General features: G+C 50.2%; 1 protein-coding gene across 15 annotated transcripts in view; it reads left to right on the top strand.

The window, feature by feature from the left end:
• ADGRB1 (adhesion G protein-coupled receptor B1) overlaps positions 1-18,609 on the top strand; it is a 285,060-nt gene that overhangs the window by 184,580 nt on the left and 81,871 nt on the right. For 11 of the 15 annotated variants that reach the window (XM_050313255.1, XM_050313372.1, XM_050313326.1 and 8 more), the window contains one exon: positions 8,298-8,439. In XM_050313255.1, the coding sequence (XP_050169212.1) occupies positions 8,298-8,439 (142 nt within the window). The remainder of the gene's footprint in view (positions 1-8,297; positions 8,440-18,609) is intronic. The other 4 variants (XM_050313265.1, XM_050313306.1, XM_050313367.1 and 1 more) reach the window with 1 other exon arrangement.

Genomic DNA, 18,609 nt, shown 5'->3' with positions numbered 1-18,609 from the left:
CAGTGAAGTTTTATATTGGCTCAAAAGACCTGGTTTTATTTTCCTTTCTGTGAAGAAACCAGGAAACCCAGCACAGGGTGTAGGGATGTATTTATTGACTCTTTACTCCAAATACCAGAGCTCTATCACTGCCCTCTCTCAGCTCTGCATCCATTTGCATCTCCTCTGTGGGCCTGTCATGGAATGGTTTGGGTTGGAAAGAACCTTAAAGATCATCCAGTTCCAAGGGCAGGGACACTTTCCACTAGCCCAGGTTGCTCCAAGCCACATCCAACCTGGCCTTGGACACTTCCAGGGATGGGGCAGCCCCAGCTGCTCTGGACAATCTTTGGCAGTGTCTCAGCCCCCTCATTGGAAAAAGTTTCTTCCTTGAATGTAGCTTGAATCTCCCTTCTTTTAGTTTAAAATCATTCCCCTTGTCCTGTCCTTCCATCCCTTTTCCAAAGTCCCTCTCCAGCTCTCCTGGAGCCCCTTTAGTCCCTGGAAAGGGCTCCAAGGTCTCCCTGGAGCTTTCCCTTCTCCATGCTGACCATTCCCAGCTCTCCCAGCCTGGCTCCAGAGCAGAGGGGCTCCAGCCCTTGGAGCATCTCCGTGGGCTCCTCTGGACTCATCCCAACAGGTGCATGTTGTTCCTGAGCTGAGGATCCCAGAGCTGGGCACAGCATTCCAGGTGGGATTTCAGCAGAGCACAGCAGAGGGGGAGAATCCTCTCCCCCAACACGCTGGAGATGCAGCCCAGGACAGGTTGGCTTTCTTGCCTTTGAGCTAAATGAGGTTGATAACACTTGATTTCTTTTACTGAGTGTAGGAAAACTGCTGGACAATCAGTTGCTCCACTGGAGCTTCAGATTTCAGGTTGGGTTACGTGGATTTACCAAACTGGTGCTACACTTTGAATTCAGAGATGTGCAAGCTCAAGATTTTTCCAGGAGAATCAGTTTTGCTCCAGTGGCCTGAACTGACTTGCTGGATGTGTGAGATGTCCCACAGGATTTTCAGTGGCATAACTGAGAGTTCAGCCCAGCTTTGAATCAGTGGATTGATCACAGGAAGGGAAAATTATCTCCTGGATAACAGGATGAGCCTTGTGAAATGGTTTTGCTGGTTGTATTTAGTCCTTAGGAAGGTCTAAATTAACCAAAGCATGATCACTGCTTTGGTACTGAGGGTGTCCAAAACATCCTGAGCTGGAGTGTTAAAGATTGATTTAAACCCATATTTAAAATAATATTTAATTAATTTCTGCATTTCCCTCTCTAGCATAGGATGCTTTGTGACTGTTTTAGCAGACAATCAAAGATTTATTTTATATTATTTTATTTTTAATCAGCTTTTTTTTTTTTTTTTTTCCCAAAAGGTACAAACCTTTTCATGTCCCTTTTTTCCTGGGAAACCATCCACTTGTTAATTCAACCCCGAGGTCCTGCAGAGTGACTCCAACACACTTTCTGCAGAGGAATGATTGCAGATCTTTTTGTGTCCTGGGCTATTGTGTGGAGCCAAAGTGTTTGAAAGGAGCTTCGGGGCAGCCTTTGGCTGGAAATGAAAATTGCTTTTGGGAATCCCACAAAAAGGATTAACTTTGACTTCATCTCTGGTTTGTTCTCCAAATTAATAATCAGTCTGCCAGCTGGAGCTGTGCCAAGGACTCACAAGACCTGCCTGGTTAGTGAAGGGGGAATGGCCCATGTGAGGCAAGAGGTGTCAAAGAACCACAGGATGGTTGAGGTTGGAAGAAACTCCTGGAGATCCCTTGTGTTAAATTTGAGTCTCAAATCTCTACCCCCATTTTAAAGCTTCTCTCTCTGACCCAATCCACGCCCCTTCCCACAACAAAAGCTCCCCGTTTGTGCAGATTCCTCCTCAGAGCAGCGTTTCTCTTGGAGAAAAGTCCTTAAGCACGTGCTTAGCTCCTGTTTAAATCCACAAGGCAGTGCTTAATTGCTTTTTCCCATCAAGGGCTCAAATAACGTTGTAACATACGGTGAAACATCTCCTTGTGCAGCGTGGCTGGAATTGCAGCAGAGCTAAATCTCACCACAGACATCAGAGACACAACCAGCTTGTCAGGTTTCCTGCTGAACCCCTCCCCAGTACGATGTTTTTTACTCCTCTCTCACTGGTTGTAATCAGCCTCACTACACCCTGCTCTGATATTCTGCCCACGTTTTCCCTTTAGTAGAGTTTCCTCTTTCTTCCCTCCACCCCTGAGACTGCCTCAGAAATAATTCTGCTTCCTTATTAGTGTACCTGGATTCAATATTTGTGAATAACTCAAATCCTGCTCTTTTTCTTTGCCTCTGAGCTGTGAATGTGGGTTTCCCACTACAAACCCAGTATATTTTTCTGCAGAATCAAAGGCTTTTCTTGTGCTCTACAGATGAAGCCTGAACACACAGGCAGGCACACACACACACAGATGTTCCTCCTCTCATGGACCTGCTCATTAATATCCCATTTTCTTCTGCAGCTTTTAATCAGGTCCATGATGGATGTATTTTACATTCAGATACAAAATGTGACCTTTTAAAATATATCTGGTTTGTCGTTTGAACTTATCCCCGTGAAATCATCTTTATGCTACAAAATTCAGTGTTTAGGATTTCAGGTCTGCCCTGAACTGTGAGGCTTCAGGCAATAATTGGTGGTTGAACCTCACCCTGCCTGGGCAGGATGGGATCTGCATCCAGCAAGGGTGAAACTCCCTTGGGTACATTTCCCTGGACCATGGAGAGATGCCATGAGACCTCTCTCAGCAGCATTCCATGTGTCATCTGCAGCAGATGTTGCTGGACAAGCTCAAACGCTCAGGAACCATGAATGGGACCACTCCAAAAAAATCACAAGACCGACATTATTGTGAGACCCCACCTGGAACTCTGTGTCCAGCCCTGGTGTCTCCAACATCAGGAGGATGTGGAGCTGCTGGATGAGTCCAGAGGAGGCCACAGGGATGCTCCAAGGGCTGGACCCCCAGCTGATGGATCAGGCTGCCCTTGGGATGGGGCAATGCCCAAGAAACCTTTTGCTGAAGACCGATCTTAAGCTGCCCCTTGGCTCAGGGTGGCACACGGGCAGGGAGGAGAGGCTGGTGGCTCTTCTCTTCTCTATCTGGGTTCTCCCAACCCATCTCCCAGCTACAACATCCCAAAAAGGTGCAGAGGTGTTCCTATCAAAGGGAATGCAGGGCAGTTGGGAAGAGGTAATTAGGCAGATTTGCAAAGAGGAAGGGAAGGATCAAAGAAAAGTTATTCTTCTGAGGGGATTAAAACCAGAGGAATGGACATGCTCTTTGGAGCATTTGAGTAGTTTAATGACTGGTAATAACTAATTAATTAATAATCACTGGTAGTAATGAGGGCCAGACTTTCATTTTCTATTAAATGGTGTGGTTGGACTTATTCTGAGGTGATTTACACCAAGTTCCTGACTCAGCACATCCACAGCACCCATCCTGGATGTGATTTATAGCAGCTTCTAAAGTAAAAACTAGATGGCTTTGATCCAATTGATTTCTTTGAGTCCAACTCAGGATAAGTAAGCAGGCACCAGACCAGCTCTTTGAAGAGCAAAGGGTGGTTATTATAATTTTTATTATATTTTTTTTGCCTCGATATCTTTCTGTGCTGTTTCTCTCTGCATCTAGAAATGGATATCAGGCCTGTGCCAAGTGCCAAGTGTGGCTTTGGCCCTGGATAGATTTTATCCTGATCTTGCATTCAGTGCTGTGCTGTCAGCTTTTCTGCCATGGGAGTCTGAGACCAAGAGCAGCATCCAGGGAGAGTTATTTGCTTTCTGATACTTTCCCTGGAGTTTCCTGTTCTTGTCGTCTCTCTGATTTATTTTCCTTTTTTTTTATTATATTTTTTTCCACTTTTTTATTTATTCCTTTGCATGAGGTTTACTTCAGTTGATGTCTGGCCCAGATCTGTCCTGGTCTACTTTGAAAGCTGGGAAATGAGTAAAGCTGGACTTCGGGTTGGGAAGCGATGTTGAGGCAAATGTTTTCACACTTCTGATGACAGCTGAGGTTCCTCGGGGCAGGGGGTGTCCGTGGGTGTGCACAGACCTGATGGCTTCAGCAGCAGAGCTCTGAGCATTTCTGCTTGGTGTGAAAGGCTGCAAAGTTGAGGAGTGAGTTATGGATGAAAGGCCAGGCTGGGAGAGCTGGGCTTGGTCAGTCTAAAGTAAAAAAAAAAAAGGCTCTGGGGAGACCTTAGAGCCTCTTCCAGTGCCTAAAGGGGCTCCAGGAGAGCTGGACAGGGGTTTTGGAAAAGGAATGGAGGGACAGGAGATAGAGGAATGGGTTTAAACTGCCAGAGGGCAGGGTTGGATTAAATATTGGGAAGAAATTATTCCCTGTGAGGGCAGTGAGGCCCTGGCACAGGTTGCCCAGAGAAGCTGTGGCTGCCCCATCCCTGGAAGTGTCCAAGGCCAGGTTGGATGGGGCTTGGAGCAACCTGGGCTAGTGGAAGGTGTCCCTGCCCATGGCAGGAGGGTGGAACTGGATGATCTTGAAGGTCCCATCCTGCCCAAACCATTCTGTGATTCTTTAATACAAATTAAAAGCTTGAAAAATATAAGACAGGGGAAAAAAAAAAAAAAAGGTGTAAGAATTTTATTCTTCAGAATGGTGAAAATTAATAAAAAGGAAAATTTAGAGTCTACTAAAACCAAAATAAATCCTAACAGTATTGGTTTGTTACTAGCTGGAAATGACAGATTTATTTATAATAATGCAGAAATTTCAATAAACTCCTGTATTCTGTAATTGGAAGAGAGCCTGGTTACTTAATCCACATCCCAGGCTAATGAAATACTTGTCATTACAGCAGCAGCTTGAACACATGCTATACATCATCTAATAAAGTGAGATGTGTGGAAGGGAAACAAGACAGAGCAATTTTGTGTGCAAGGATTTTAAAGAGCGGGTTTAAGACTAATTGGGGATCATTGCTCTTCAGGAAAAGAAAGGTGGAAGGATTCCCAAAATCTGGAGAGAGGAGAATGTGCCTGTAAGAGCAGCAGCCTCACATCTGTCTTAGGCACAGTAACACAACATCTGATAGAGGATCCAAAAATTAGGGGATTGTGGGTAATATTATGATTATAATTGAATAATAGCACGCTCATTAAAACAGAGGAATTAATAGCAATCAACTTATGGAAAATAGATTTTGTCAAGCTAAATTAATACTTTCTATGAGAAACACAGAGCTGGTTGGTAGAGTCTGAATATTTGTCATTATTTGTACACATCATAAATAAGGCTTTTTTTTTCTGGGTGACAGTGAATAAACAGAACAACTAAATAATGCAGATCTTGGAAATAGGAACAGCACATATAGGGGAGTTAAGTTCTCCTCTGAGATTGGCCTTGGAGCTCCCAGTCCCTTCCAAGAAGGATGTTGGTGAATGGCAGAAGGTGGATGGAAGAGACCAGAGAACAACACCAGGACTTGGCACCTCCAAGAGATGATGTGACTTAGCTCAGCAGGGATCATGGGAAGAGCTGCCCATCCAGGGGAGACAGATTTATATCCTAGAGATGGGTGGACATGGAACAGGATAATGGAATGGTTTGGGTTGGAAGGGACCTTATCCACTTCCAACCTCCTGCCATGGGCAGGGACACCTTCCACCAGCTCAGGTTGCATCCAACCTGGCCTTGGACACTTCCAGAGATGAGGAGCCCAGACATTTAGTAGGTCCAGACATTTAGAAAGCTCTGGAAGAGCACCAGGAGAAAAAAAAATAATGTTCTGTGTGTTGCTGTCAACTCCTACAGATAAATTAATTTGCCTTTTTTTATTATTTTATTTTTTTTTAACCATGAAAAGTGCTTTAATCCAAGCCAGCAGTAATTCAGGAAGGCTCAGTGCCGTGAGTTAAATAGGATCTGAGTAGATAATCACACCAGGATCGGTGGGACGTGCTGATGTCCCGTTCCCTGTTGGTTCCCAGCCCGTTCTCCCACGGGGAGGTGAAGGGAGGCTCCGTCTCGTTGCGTGAGGAGCAGGTCAGTGTGTGTGTGCACAGAGCCCAGACCTGCCAAAAACTTGTCTGTAAGTCAGGGCAGTCTGCTGGAGTCAGCAGCACTGAGATGTCCAGGCCATCTGTGACACACCTAAGGCTGCTGAGCAGCTTGGCTCCATCTGGAGCTGCCGTGAGCTCGCTGCCGGCACCGCTCCTCTGAGGATGGTCAGCTGTGGAGAGGGGACATCTCTCACCAATGTCCCCTCAGTGAGGGCATATGGCCCTTTTGCTCTGGCCCCACAGCCTGGCCCAGGCTCCCGTGAAGCCCAGGTTATCCACATGGATCCTGAGCTTCTCCCCAGCCCTTTCATTTCTGCACTTTCTGCATTTGCACTCCATACGTGGCCAGGAGAGGAGACTGGACAGGGCACGGGAGCAATGGGTGGAAAGTGACTGTGCTTTTTGGGTGCTGACTGTACTTTTTGGGGGATGGCTGTGCTTTTTGGGGGATGGCTGTACCCCAGCACGTGAGGCAGAGACTGAGATTCCACTTTTCCCTGGCTTAGCCCTTTGTGCTCACTTAAACAGAAAAGGTTGAAGACAAGAGTTAAGAATGAAAGGCTGGGCTGGGAGTGCTGGGCTTGGTCAGTCTGGAGAAGAAAAGAAGGCTCTGGGGAGACCTTGGAGCCCCTTCCAGTCCTTAAGGGGCTGCAAGGGAGCTGGAGAGGGACCTGGGACAAGGGATGGGGGGACAGGACAAGGGGGAATGGGTTCAAACTGTCAGAGGGCAGGGTTGGATTCAGTATGGTGTTCTCACATGGAGATGGGGCTGCAATGACTTTTCCCGATGAAACCATCCCACCTGTGGGATGTGAAGGCAGACTTCACATGGAGACTGTCCCATTCATGACCCCTCCCCTGCTCTGCTGCTCTTCCCCAGCCTGAAAGGATGCCACGAGAAAGCAGGAACTCTGTGCCTTTGACCTCTTGAGGTCCCTGTGGCCACGAGACAGGAGCATCCCTGCCATGCCCAGAGCTCTGGGATGAGGGGGTTCCTGCCCTGGTCTTTGGAGACCCTGGGCAGAGACAACTGGGAGGGAACAAGGGGAAGGGTGGAGTCACATATTGGGGTTCATCCACATCAATATGGGGTGTTGAGCAGAGGTATGGGGAGTGTATGGGATGAGGGACAGGGCTAAGGGGGTGCAAGGAGTATATCAGGTGTGTTGGACAGGCCTGTGGAGTTATGCATCCATATATGGGATATGTGGCACTGGGCCATAGGGATGGGGGTGGCAAGTGCGTTTGGGTTGTGTAGGGCAGAGCTGTAGGATTATTTATCCATTTGTGGCGTGTGTCACAAGGCTGTGGGGTTGTGCATCCACATTATGGGTGCCTGGGAGACAGCCAGAAGGCTGTGCACCCTTGTATGGGGTAAGTGGGAGTGGGCTACAGGGTTAAGGAGGTGTACATGGAATATGTGGGAGAGGGCTACAGGGTTAAGGAGGTGTACATGGAATATGTAGGAAAGGCTATAGGATCATGGAGGTGTATATGGGGTACATGGGAAAGGGCTATAGGATTAGGGAGGTGTATATGGGATATGTGGGGCAAAGCTATAGGATTATGGATCCTTCTGTGGGGCGTCTGCCACAGGGCTGTAGGGTTATGCATCCATGGAGTGGGTGTGTGGGACAAGGCTGTACAATTCTGTGTGCACACATGGGACAGGTGGGATATAGGGTTAGGGAAGTGTATATGGGATATGTGGGAAAGGGCTACAGGGTTAGGGAGGTGTATATGGGATATGTGGGAAAGGGCTGTAGGGTTAAAGTGTATGTGGGATAAGTGAGACAGGGGTATAGGATTAAGGGGGTGTCTATGGGATATATGGGGCAGCATTATAGGTTTAGGGAAGTGTATATGGGATACGTGGGGCAGGGCTGTAGGGTTGGGGAGGTGTATATGGGATACGTGGGGCAGGGTTGTAGGGTTGGGGAGGTGTATATGGGAACAGTGAGACAGGGCAGCCCGGGGGCTGGAGGAGGGGGATATTCACATGGGCAGGCAGTGATGGAGGGGTCAGACCAGGACCAGGACCAGGACCAGGGCAGGACTAGAGCTGCAGGTCCGGTGTGGTGTCGGTGGGATGGGGGTCGATGGGATGGGGGTCCGATATCCCCCCCCCCGCGATCCCCCCGCGGCGCGGTGCCCGCTCCCCGCCCGCCCTGACGGCCGCTCTCTCCCCCTCTCCCCGCTCCGCCGCCCCGTCCCTCCCTCCCTCCCTCCCTCCCCGCTCTCCTCTCCTCTCCTCCCTCCAGCAGAGCCTCCGCCTCCGCCTCCCCGCCCGGCGCCTGGTCCTGGCGCGGCTGCCGAACGGTCCCGCTCGACGCCTCCCGGACCAAGTGCCTGTGTGACCGGCTCTCCGCCTTCGCCATCTTAGCCCAGCTCAGCCCCGACATGGTGAGTCCCGCGAGGGAGGAGCGGAGGGCACGGGGAGGCGGTGGGGGGGACACACGGGGGGACAGGGAAAAGGGAAGCGGGACGCGCGGCCGGGATGCAGCGGAGCATCCCCGGGTACCGGCGGGGACGAGCCCCGAGCGCTGCTGCAGTCCGGGGTCACCGGCACCGTGGCGACACGGCGGGAGGCTTCGCATCGCCCTCCCCCCCTTCCCTGCCCGGCCGCCCTTCCTCTCCCCTTCCCCCCGACCCTGAGCGCGGCTTCGGGGACGCGCACACACAGACACATCGCGGGTGATGTGCCGCGCTGCGCTCCCCGCGCCCTCCCATCCATCCCTCCATCCCCATCCATCCCTCCATCCCCGTGCCGTGCCTTGGGACGCGGATCCCGCTAAATGTGGGGAGTGACCGGCCCCCGCGGGCGCGTTCGCTCCCGTGGGCTCCCCCACGCACGGGATCTTCGCACGTGTCTTTTTTTTTGGCTTTTTTTTTTGGGGGGGGGGGCGTGGGGGTGGGATCGCCCCGCTCCGCCTCCCTCCCCGCCGCAGCCCCCTCGTGTCTCCCCTCCACGCCTCGGGGTCCTTCCCGCCGTCCCGCTCAGTTTTGGGGGGGTGTGTGCGGGGCTGGGGGGGACATCCCCGCTCTGCAATGAGGAGAGCGTGGAAGGGGAGGAGTTGTGAAGTTTTTGGCCGCTGTCGGGGACGCGGAGCCGGTGCCGCGTCTCGGACGGAGCCTCCGGGAAAAAAAAAAAAAAAAAAAGTGCGAGATTCCTAGAAATTAACGCTGGGCGGCTGCACCCTGAGTCAGAGCACGGGGAGGGTGCCAGGGCACTAAAGGCGACACTGGGGTGGCCAAAAGAGGCTGCACAGGGTCCTCTCTTCCACCTTGTGCTTTTTAATTTTTTATTTTTTTCCTTTTTTTTTTTTTTTTAAGTAGTTCATCCTCTTTTTTTGGACAGTTCCCGGGTTCACAGAGCAAAGCCCCCCTCCCCTCCTCCACCTAAAGCTTCTCCATCTGCCTGGGCACTGGGAGTTACTGGGCCCTTGCAATTATTTACTAATTATGGCTTGCTTGTTAAATGCTGGCTTAATTCAGCAAAAGGGGAGGGGAAAAGAAGAAAGGAAGGGTGAGGGTGGTAAAGGAGAGGGGGGATCACATTTTCCAAGATGAAGGTTTGGTTTATTATTAGAAACACTAATGTATTTGGTCCACTAGTTACCATGGAAACAACATCTGCACTGAAGTGGTTTTAAAGACACAGTGTTGGTTGTGTTTGCCCGGGCCCCGTGGAGGCCCAGCCACCACAGGGCTCTCAAATGGGCTCTGGGGTGTCAGGTGGAGCTACTTTTGGGGGCCTGTTGAGAGAGGCACCAAGTTTCTGCTCTTCGTAGAGATGCTCTGGTGGAAGGATGCTCAGAGTTGGGACAGGGAGCGTGTTCCTGCTTGGAAGGGGCCTGGAATGGGCTGGTTGCTTTGAGGTTGGCATCCCTGCACCCATGTTCTTCCATGGGTCTTTGCTTCCTTGTCCTCCCACTGTGAACCAAGTGGCACTGTGAACCAGCCTGCTGGGCTGGTGCTCTCCAGGAGTGGGATCCAGCCTGCTGGAGGTGGACAGGGTGAGCTCAGATGAGCCAGCTGGGAGCCATCCCCTGCCCTGGGAGCTCCCAGGGCTGTGTCCTGCCAGCAGCAAGGCTTCACCCCTCACCCCAGGCTACAGCAGCTCAAGAGTCTGGCTCCAGAGTTTGTGGTGACCCCCACGGTGATGGATTGGATGGCTGAGCCTTGTCCTGCATGGGAAGGGCTCCAAGGTGTCCTGACAAAGTTTAGGGAGACTGCATGGTTGGGGAAAATAAGCTGAGATTTCTGCTGCAGGAGTGCTTCTGAGGCAAAGCCTGGAGTGAAGCGAGCCCAGATGTGCAGCTGAGCTGCTGCTGAAGGTCCCCTGCTGATCCCTCCTCTGGGCAGAGGGTCAGGCAGTGTGGGAAAAGCAAAGGGAATCTTTGCCTTGGCTGAAGCAGAAGTTTCTCTGATGGAGACTTTATGTTCACCCTGTGCTTGGTACTATTTAACTAAGCAGCGTGGGGACAAAATGGTTAATTTGACATGGCCAGACACTGCTGCTCCCTCAGCTCCAGGTGTTTGGAGTGTTATCTGGATAACACAGGGTTGGTGTACGAATTTTTGCATCTGAGAGTGGGTTTGTCTGCAGGAGGATGCAGGTTCCTTCCCCCAGGCATGTTTTATTATATCTGCAACTAAACTCACAGCTCCTCCTTTGGGGTTTAGGCCTAAAATTACTTCCTTCGTCCTCTTTCCAGCTCCACTGGCTGGGTTATGTTTTCACAACTCATTTTTTTCCCTGCCTCACGAGCATCAGGATGAGTCCTTTGGCCATGTCTGGGGGAAAACTGGGGCTTGGATGTCTCCTTGGGTAACCCTGCTAAGCAAAGCCAAGGATTTGATGATGCTGTGGAGCATCATCCAGGCTGAGCTCAGGTGAGCCAGCTGGGCCCCATCTCCTGCCCTGTGAGCTGGAGAGCCCGCGCTCATCCAGGCCCTCATTCCCTCGGTTTCCTCCCCAAATCTCATTCTGAACAAGCCCACGTTGCCTCCCGTCCCCAGAGGTGGCATCTCGTCATCGTTGGTGTCTGCGGTGGTGACATTTATGGTGCTGTTTTTCATGTGCCTTTGGAGCTCTCAGGACAAGAAGCTTCGTCCGCCTGGGTCATTAATATTATTTATTGCTATAAATCTCCCTTCTGGAGTCTTTGGCCCTGGCAGTTTGAAATATTTGTAACCCTGGTATGGGCACAGCTTCTTTGCAAGGGGAAAAAAAAAAAAAGCTGTGAGAGAGGATTTTGGGATGATTGTTGCTGCTGGTTCGGACTTGCCAAGGACAGTTTCCCCGCTGGGACCTGAGAGTTGCTCATGTGGCAGGGAAAGGAAGCGGTTTTTCCTTGATTTCAGTGAAGGTAGAGGCTGAAAATTCTGTGTTTTTGAATCACTTTGGGAGGCAGACATCCCTAAGCCCTGATGGAGCTGTTCAGATCCAGCTCAAAAGCTGGAGTTCAGATTTGTGTTTGATTTCCCTTGGATCCTGCTATTTCCAGAGGCAGCCTCTTGCACTGGTTTGGCACGACTGCTGTTTGACCATCATGAAAGATTAAAACCTTTTAAATTAAGGAACACAGACAAGCATTTTGGGACTGTCTTTTCGTTTAGTTTTATACTCTGCCCAGCCTGGGAGGGCAATGGCATTGACATGCCATGGTGCTACACCTGCATAATAGCAGTGCTAACAGGGAATGAGGGCAAAGGCAAACTGCAGAGCTGCATGCCAGGTTTGTGGTGGCGTTTTCTCGGTGTTTCTGGGCTGTTTCTGGAGGTAGGAAGGGAGTAGAGAAGGAGGCTGAGGATGGGCAGGAGAGACTTTCACTCTTTGGCTGTCTCGTTTGAGTTTGGTGTTCTCTCTGGTGCCCACCTACTTAGGATTGGCCTTTAAAAGGTCAATCAAGCTTTAAAGCTCAGTTCAAGGCCAGGTTGGATGGTGCTTCAAGCAACCTGGTGGAAGGTGTCCCTTGTCCGTGGCAAGAGGGTTCTAATGAGATGATCTTTAAGGTCCCTCCCAGCCCAAACTGCTCAGTGATTTTATTATTCATACAGCACTTAGGACTGTAGTAAGGCTGTACAAAGACATCTCTGCTCTCTCTCCCCCTCCTTACTACCTTGTCTGCAGAGACAAAGCTGATCAGAATGAGCTCTGCTCTCATTTCTGGTGTTAGCAAAGCTTGAGAGCTAATGGTGGCATCAACCCATAGGGGTGTGGAGTTTGTTATGTCTGTGCTGAATTTTTGGAAGGTCTCACCTCTGTGTCAGTGTTTACTGACAGGCAGACCATGATCTGGGAGGGTTGTGGGGCACCTGGACAGTTTTGTGGGGTGTTTTGTAGCAGGACAAACGTGGGTGTGCACTGGCAAGGCAGGTGAGTGCCCGCAATGAGCAGATCTGCGATACGAGAGGAAATGGCCTCAAGTTGTGCCAGGGGAGGTTTAGGTTGGATATCAGGAAAAATTTCTTCATGGAGAGGTTTGTCAAGCACTGAAGAGGCTACCCAGGGAAGTGGTGGAGTCACCATCCCTAGAAGTGCTTAAAAAACATGCGGTTTGGGTCTTTAAAGACATGGTTTAGCAATGCTGAGCTGATGGTTGGACTTAATGATCTCAGAAATCTTTTCCAACCTTAACCGGTCCGTGATTCTGTGATTCTACATCCCAGGATGTTGCAAGAGGGTTTGTTCATTGTCACCTCCAGTTTGCATGACTGGAAGGCACCTTTCATGGGGTGCTCCCTACCCATGGGGACACCACCTTCTGAGCTCCCCCTCAACTCTCAGTTCCTTTGTTCCTTCCTGAAATTGGGCCAACCTCGTGTTTGAAGCAGAGGGTGAGAAATCCCTCTTACCCCTTGAGAAATTGTGAAGCCTGGAGACTCTCAGTGTCCCTCTTGGCTGTGGGAAGGGAATCAACACCTGGGTCTGGTGTGATCATCCCAGAATATTTTGGGTTGGAAGGCACCTTTAGAGTTCTGGCTGTACCTTGAAGATCTTCCCTCTGAAAGGATTGTCCTGTGCCACGGGAGGTCTGTGTACTTCATGGAGAGTGCACAGACACAAGGTGGGTTATTTTAAGCTCCTAAAACTCTGTAGGGCTCTGCTTGATCCAGGTTTTCCAGCAGGAAAGACAAAAAAAAAAAAAGATGTTAATGAATCAAATGTTTTGTAAGGGTGTAGCTCTTCTGACAACATTTTGATGGAAAATTGTAGCAGTTTCACTTAGATAAGACTGGAGAACTTTATTTGGAGGTGAACATTTTTAACATTTGTATTCTTCCAGCATTTATCACGTGAGATTTGGAGTTTGGATATGAACAAAGCCTTTTGCATACCCTGAGAACTGCCAGTTCTCCTGTTTACAGCAGTTTCCAGGTTTAGTTAATAACAGTGCTGCTTTTTCTGCAATATTAACTCTTTGATTCATAAGTTGGACTCCTCTGATGAAGACAAGTCCTCGGTTTTGTTGTTGTCCAGCTGGAAGTCTTGAGGCATCAAAGCACTGCCAGTTTGTGCAGGGGTCTAGGGAAGAGTTTATTAGGCTGGTGTCTCTGGGTGTATTGGACAGGCTACAGCCAGAGCTGTTTTCTGTGGCTGTAAATGAAATTATGACCTTGAGCTAATCACTTCCTTGCTTTCTGCTTCCCTTTCCCCAGCTGCAGCACCCTTGCAGGTGACATCCCAGGCTCTGTGCAGCCACATCTGCACAGTGCCCCGAGCCTGAAGGGTGCTACAGGAAGCACCAAGTGCTGTCATTTCCCTGGCAGAGCGTTAGGAGCCTCCTCTTGCTGGGTTTTAGCAAGAGCCGTGCCAGGGTGAACATTGCTGAGCTGCGAAATATTTGGGCATTTTGAGGTCCAAATCCTGCCCGAGCTCCCGCGCTCGTGCTGTTGGCACCTCTTCCTGCAATCACCCTGTCCTCTCCAGGATGCTGCTGTGTGTAGAGTGTCTCTTAGGAGCTGATTATGCCTCTTGAACTGGAAATACTGCCTAAGATTTCCTGGGGATTTGTGCTGTTACCGCTGAACTCTCTCGGGATGCGAAGATGCCAAAGTGGGAGCGGTGCAGGGACACTCCAGCTGGATTCCTGCTCATCCCAGGAGAGCTCTGTGCTGGGATTGGGGAAGGATATGGTGTAGAGTGCTGCTGGGGATTTCTGGGCTTTGCCCATCTCCTGCTCCACAGCAGGAGCAGCTGCTGTGTTTTCTCAGGGGTGTTTTTCCCCAAGGTCTGTGGCAGTCTGGAGGAGCAGGCTGTGATTCCGTAAATCACAAGCTGGGCTTTGCCTTGCTCAGCAGGGATGCTCCTTTCACTAAATCCAGTTTAGCCCTCCTGAGTTTCAGCAGGCGTGGATGGAATGGAGAAGACAAGGTATGAACCAGCTGGGCAGACAGTTTTCCCCTCCTACTCTCTCCCATAATAAGATTAGGAAGGAGAGAGGATGTGTGATGCCCTTAGGTGGCCAAATGGGCCAGCCCACAGTCTGACTGCCTCTTAAAGGAATTCCATTATTTTTCCAAAGTGGCCTCTTAGCAGAGGGGCTGGAATGCGATCCTACATGCTGGAAATCACCTGCTTTTAAATGTTTGCTCTGTCAGTGGTGTGAAGTCTGTCAGTGTGTGTTGCAGAGTGAATTAAGGCTAAATCTCATTGGAGTTTGGAGAGGACCCAGAGTCAATGTACAGATGATTCATGTCGGGTTTTTAGAGGAAGGGGATTACTGATAGAGCTTGTGGTGTGCTCCAGGTGCCAGAATAACCCTGGGCTTGTAATTTTGGTGGGAGATGTGCCTGCACATTGCCCTTTCTAAATGCTGTTCACAGATGCCTAAGAAGGGATCCCATTAGCAAGGAAGTGATCGGTGTTTGAGCACAGACAGGCAAGGAATGAGAGACGAGCGGGGTAGGAAATCCCTCTCAGTGCTGTGCTTCCAGCAGAGACAACACTTGAATATATTAAAAGAAGACAGGTAGCACAGAAGGTAATAATGGGAGGATTTGGCTCAGCATAATAAGCAGTCACCCAGCATCCCACCTCCTTCTCGGCTGTCTGCGGATTCAGCTGTCGATCCAGCCAGGAATTCGGGAGACATTCCCAGCTGACAGCTTTCCTGTGCCGAGTTCCTCGTGGATTTGCCCAGGTCTTTAACTCCTGACTGAAGTCCAGGTGTTGGGATTGCAGCATTGTGGGGTTGCAGCTCTTCCCTGAGCTCTGCACAGCCCTGGCAGTGACTCTCCTGCAGGCAAATGCTGCATCACCCTGTATCTCTCCATCTGAAGGGGACGTGGGAGAGGAACATGAGCAAGTGGCTGGGAGCTTAGAGGCTCTATGGGATTCAGTGTGAGTAATTCCAAGCCAAATTCACCCTTTGGTGCAAAGGCAGCACTGGCATTAACCAAGTGACCCCAGCAGCAGGGCAGGGCTGAGGTTGGTCCCTTGTCTTCAGTTCAAATTAAAGCCTCCCCGTGAATGTCTGGGATATTGAGTGTCCAGGAATTCCTGAGGGGTTTGGTGCTTATTTTTGAGCTGCAGTGCCTGATGGCTTCTTGCCATGAAGGCAGCTTAGGGAATATGACAGCTGCCCTATTACCCAGCTACAGCATAGTGCTCTGCTAAAGGAGGTGTGGATTTAAGCCAGGACACCAAGGTCTTCCCAATTCCCCCACTTTTCCCTCTGCTGAAAGCTCAGGAAGCAGTGTGTTCAGACTTGAGGGCCAGAAATGTGAACAAAGGGTGGCGAGAGGTACCTGTCTGGGGTGCTGTGTTTTGGGGCCAAGCAGGATGACTGGTGAGCTGTGGGAGGGTGTGTGGGAGAGGACGCGTCAGAGCGTTTGGTGTGGTTCCTCCTCGCTGATGGAGAGCAGGGGTGAGCTCTGCAAGGTGTTTTGACTCCCTTCTGAAGGAGAAAAGGCTGAGGGGAAAGAGGATAATAGTCTTGAAACGGGTGGAAGGTGGCTGTGGAAAGGGAATAATCTGCTTTCTGTGTCTGCTGGGGATTGGGCTCAAATTGCAGAGTGAGAGATTTAATTCAGGCACAAGAGAAAACCTTCTGACTGCAGGGAGAGTCAAGCACTGAGAGCCTCCATCAGCAAAGGTTGCCTTGAAGAGGCTGGGGGTGGATTCAGTGGCTTTGCAGGATGAGCTGGGCTCGTGAGGGCTTTTCCCACCTTTTTACCTGTAATTCTGTGAACCAGATCCCCTTGGTGTCTGCTCCTTGCTGTGTGTACAGAGAGGAATGTGGCAGAGGGGCAGCATGTCTGTGGGAGGTGGAGGCGTGGGATGGAGGCAGATGGGAAAGCCAAAAATCCCACAGTCTGTCCACAACTTCCCATCCTTAACTGTAGCTGTCGATCCATTGTTATTTATATATTTATAACCTGCTGTCTGGAGGTGTCACCTGGGAGGCTTCAGCTGTGGAGCACAACTTCAATCTGCTCCGCGCTGAGTGAGCCACAGAGACACCCTGACCCAAAACAGGTGGAATTGGGCTGAAATTTCCACGTGAAACACAAGGATGCTCGGACAGAGGCGGGTGTGGGGGCCCATGTAAACAGCATGAGGGCATTAGTCATCCTGATCTGCAGATCCTGCCGGAGTCAGGATTGCTCCGTGGGCTTTGCACCAGGCAGGGCTTTACAGAGTGTGTGGGGGGGGGTTGGAGCAAGAGCACTGGGTTTTTTGGGGAGCTTCTCCCAAGGCAGGGGACGGCGTGGGAGCATCACAAAGGGGCTTGTTTGAAAATGGTAACAAGTGGGTGATGGAGGCTGGGCTTCCTGGGCTCCTCAGGGTGGGAGTCACAATTAGTGCTAAATGAGATTATCTTCCTTTCCAAAGCGCTTCAGGGACTAAGCACGTTGTGTCTGGAGAGTCAGTGGAACTGTTGAGTGTTTCTTGTCATTCTGGTGTAATTCTGCACCCATCTCCACGGTACTTTGGCCTGGAAAAGCCCTTCTTTAGGTAATTTTGACAAGCTGCTTCACCACTGAGCCTTTTATGCCCTGCCCAAAGGCTAAGGCTGCCCTTAAATTGCCATGCAGTTAAGGCATGGCTAAGTCATTATTATTATTATTTTACAACAAATGTCTACTCATTTAAACCCAAATTGAAGCCGTTTCTGAAAGGTTTGTGCCCTTCATAGTTTTGCTGTCTGTGAATGACTGAGTGGACAAACCTAATGGCAAGATTTTGGCAATCTTTGAGGCAAAAACGGGCAATACGTGTGGCAAACAAATGTCAGAGTTGTAATTAGGAGTATCTGAGCTTGCAACTTCGCCTCTAAATGGTAGGAGTGTCTAATGAAGAAAGTGGGATTATGCTGGGTGGGATAACTGTCAGTCAAAACTCAGTCTGCAGCTCGAGTGCTCGCTGCCTACCTGCCCTACCAGCCACAAGGATATACAGAATATATTCGAGAAATCTGTGAAAGCAAAATGACTCTGCTCTTTTCCCACAAGTAAGACAAGTGCTTTCATTTTTTCTTGACAAATGGTTCTTTTCCCTCCTTTTAAACATGGCAATCATGCCAGCCGTTCCCCAGACGGGGAATATCCCACTACTGGGGCCACTTTTGGGTTTGTTTATATCAGCTCAGAACAGCTGTAAATCCAGGGGCTGTTACAGCTTTACTTTCCAATCACTCAGCTGTGAATGAGTTGGGTGTCAGGGCTGGGAGCTGATTCCTGGAGTGCTGCTTTGGAGATCACTGCTCATGGAGGGGGAATTGGCCCCAGGGGTTCCCCAGTGACCAGCTGTGTGTCGTGCTGGGTGGGTGGGAACGTGCTGGATCCCACGGGCTCTTCGGATTCCCATGGGAGTCAAGCTGTCATTATCCCCATAAGAGCATGCCAGTCTGCTGCCAACGGGCTAAAATCCCTTCATCTCCTTTTCCAAGGTGAAAAGGAGCCCCTGGAAGGCTCTGAGGACTGGTGATGGTCTGGACTCGTGTTTTACTGCAGGGCTGTTGGTTCAAGCCCAGTTTGGGTCAGGAGCTGTTACCAGTGCAGGGATCTTCAGTGATCAACAGTGAGAGATGGGAGCCTGGGTCCTACAGGAGGGGAATTGCATCTGCAAGGAATAATTGGGGTTTGTTCAGCCTGGAGAAGAGGACCCCGAGGGGAGACCTCATCACAGTCTGCAGCTTCCTCATGAGGGGAGGAGGAGGGGCAGGCACTGATTTCTTCTCTCTGGTGACCAGTAACAGGATCCAAGGGAACTGATAATACGTCAGAGGAGGTTTAGGTTGGATAGGAGGAAAAGTTTTTCACCCAGAGGGTGGTTGGGCACTGGAACAGGCTTCCCAGGGCAGTGGCCACAGCACCAAGGCTGACAGAGCTCAAGAAGTGTTTGAACAACACCGTCAGGGACACGGTGGGATTGTTGGGGTTGTTCTGTGAAGGGCCAGGAGCTGGACTCTGTGATCCTTTTGGGCCCCTTGCAGCTCCAGATATTCCATGATTCTGTGAACTGGATAAAGGCAGAGTTTAAGAGATGCCTTAGGGGTGGCTTGTGCAGTCTTTGCCCAAGTGTTCCCCACCTGTGCTTTGCATGAAGCTTTTTCTTAAGGA

This window comes from Myiozetetes cayanensis, unplaced genomic scaffold (genome assembly GCF_022539395.1).
Source record: "Myiozetetes cayanensis isolate MyiCay16 unplaced genomic scaffold, myiCay2020 scf1, whole genome shotgun sequence".
In the NCBI taxonomy this organism is placed as follows: Eukaryota; Metazoa; Chordata; class Aves; order Passeriformes; family Tyrannidae; genus Myiozetetes; species Myiozetetes cayanensis.
The sequence above is the reverse complement of the archived record's forward strand: the minus strand, read 5'-3'. Positions and strand labels throughout refer to the sequence as shown.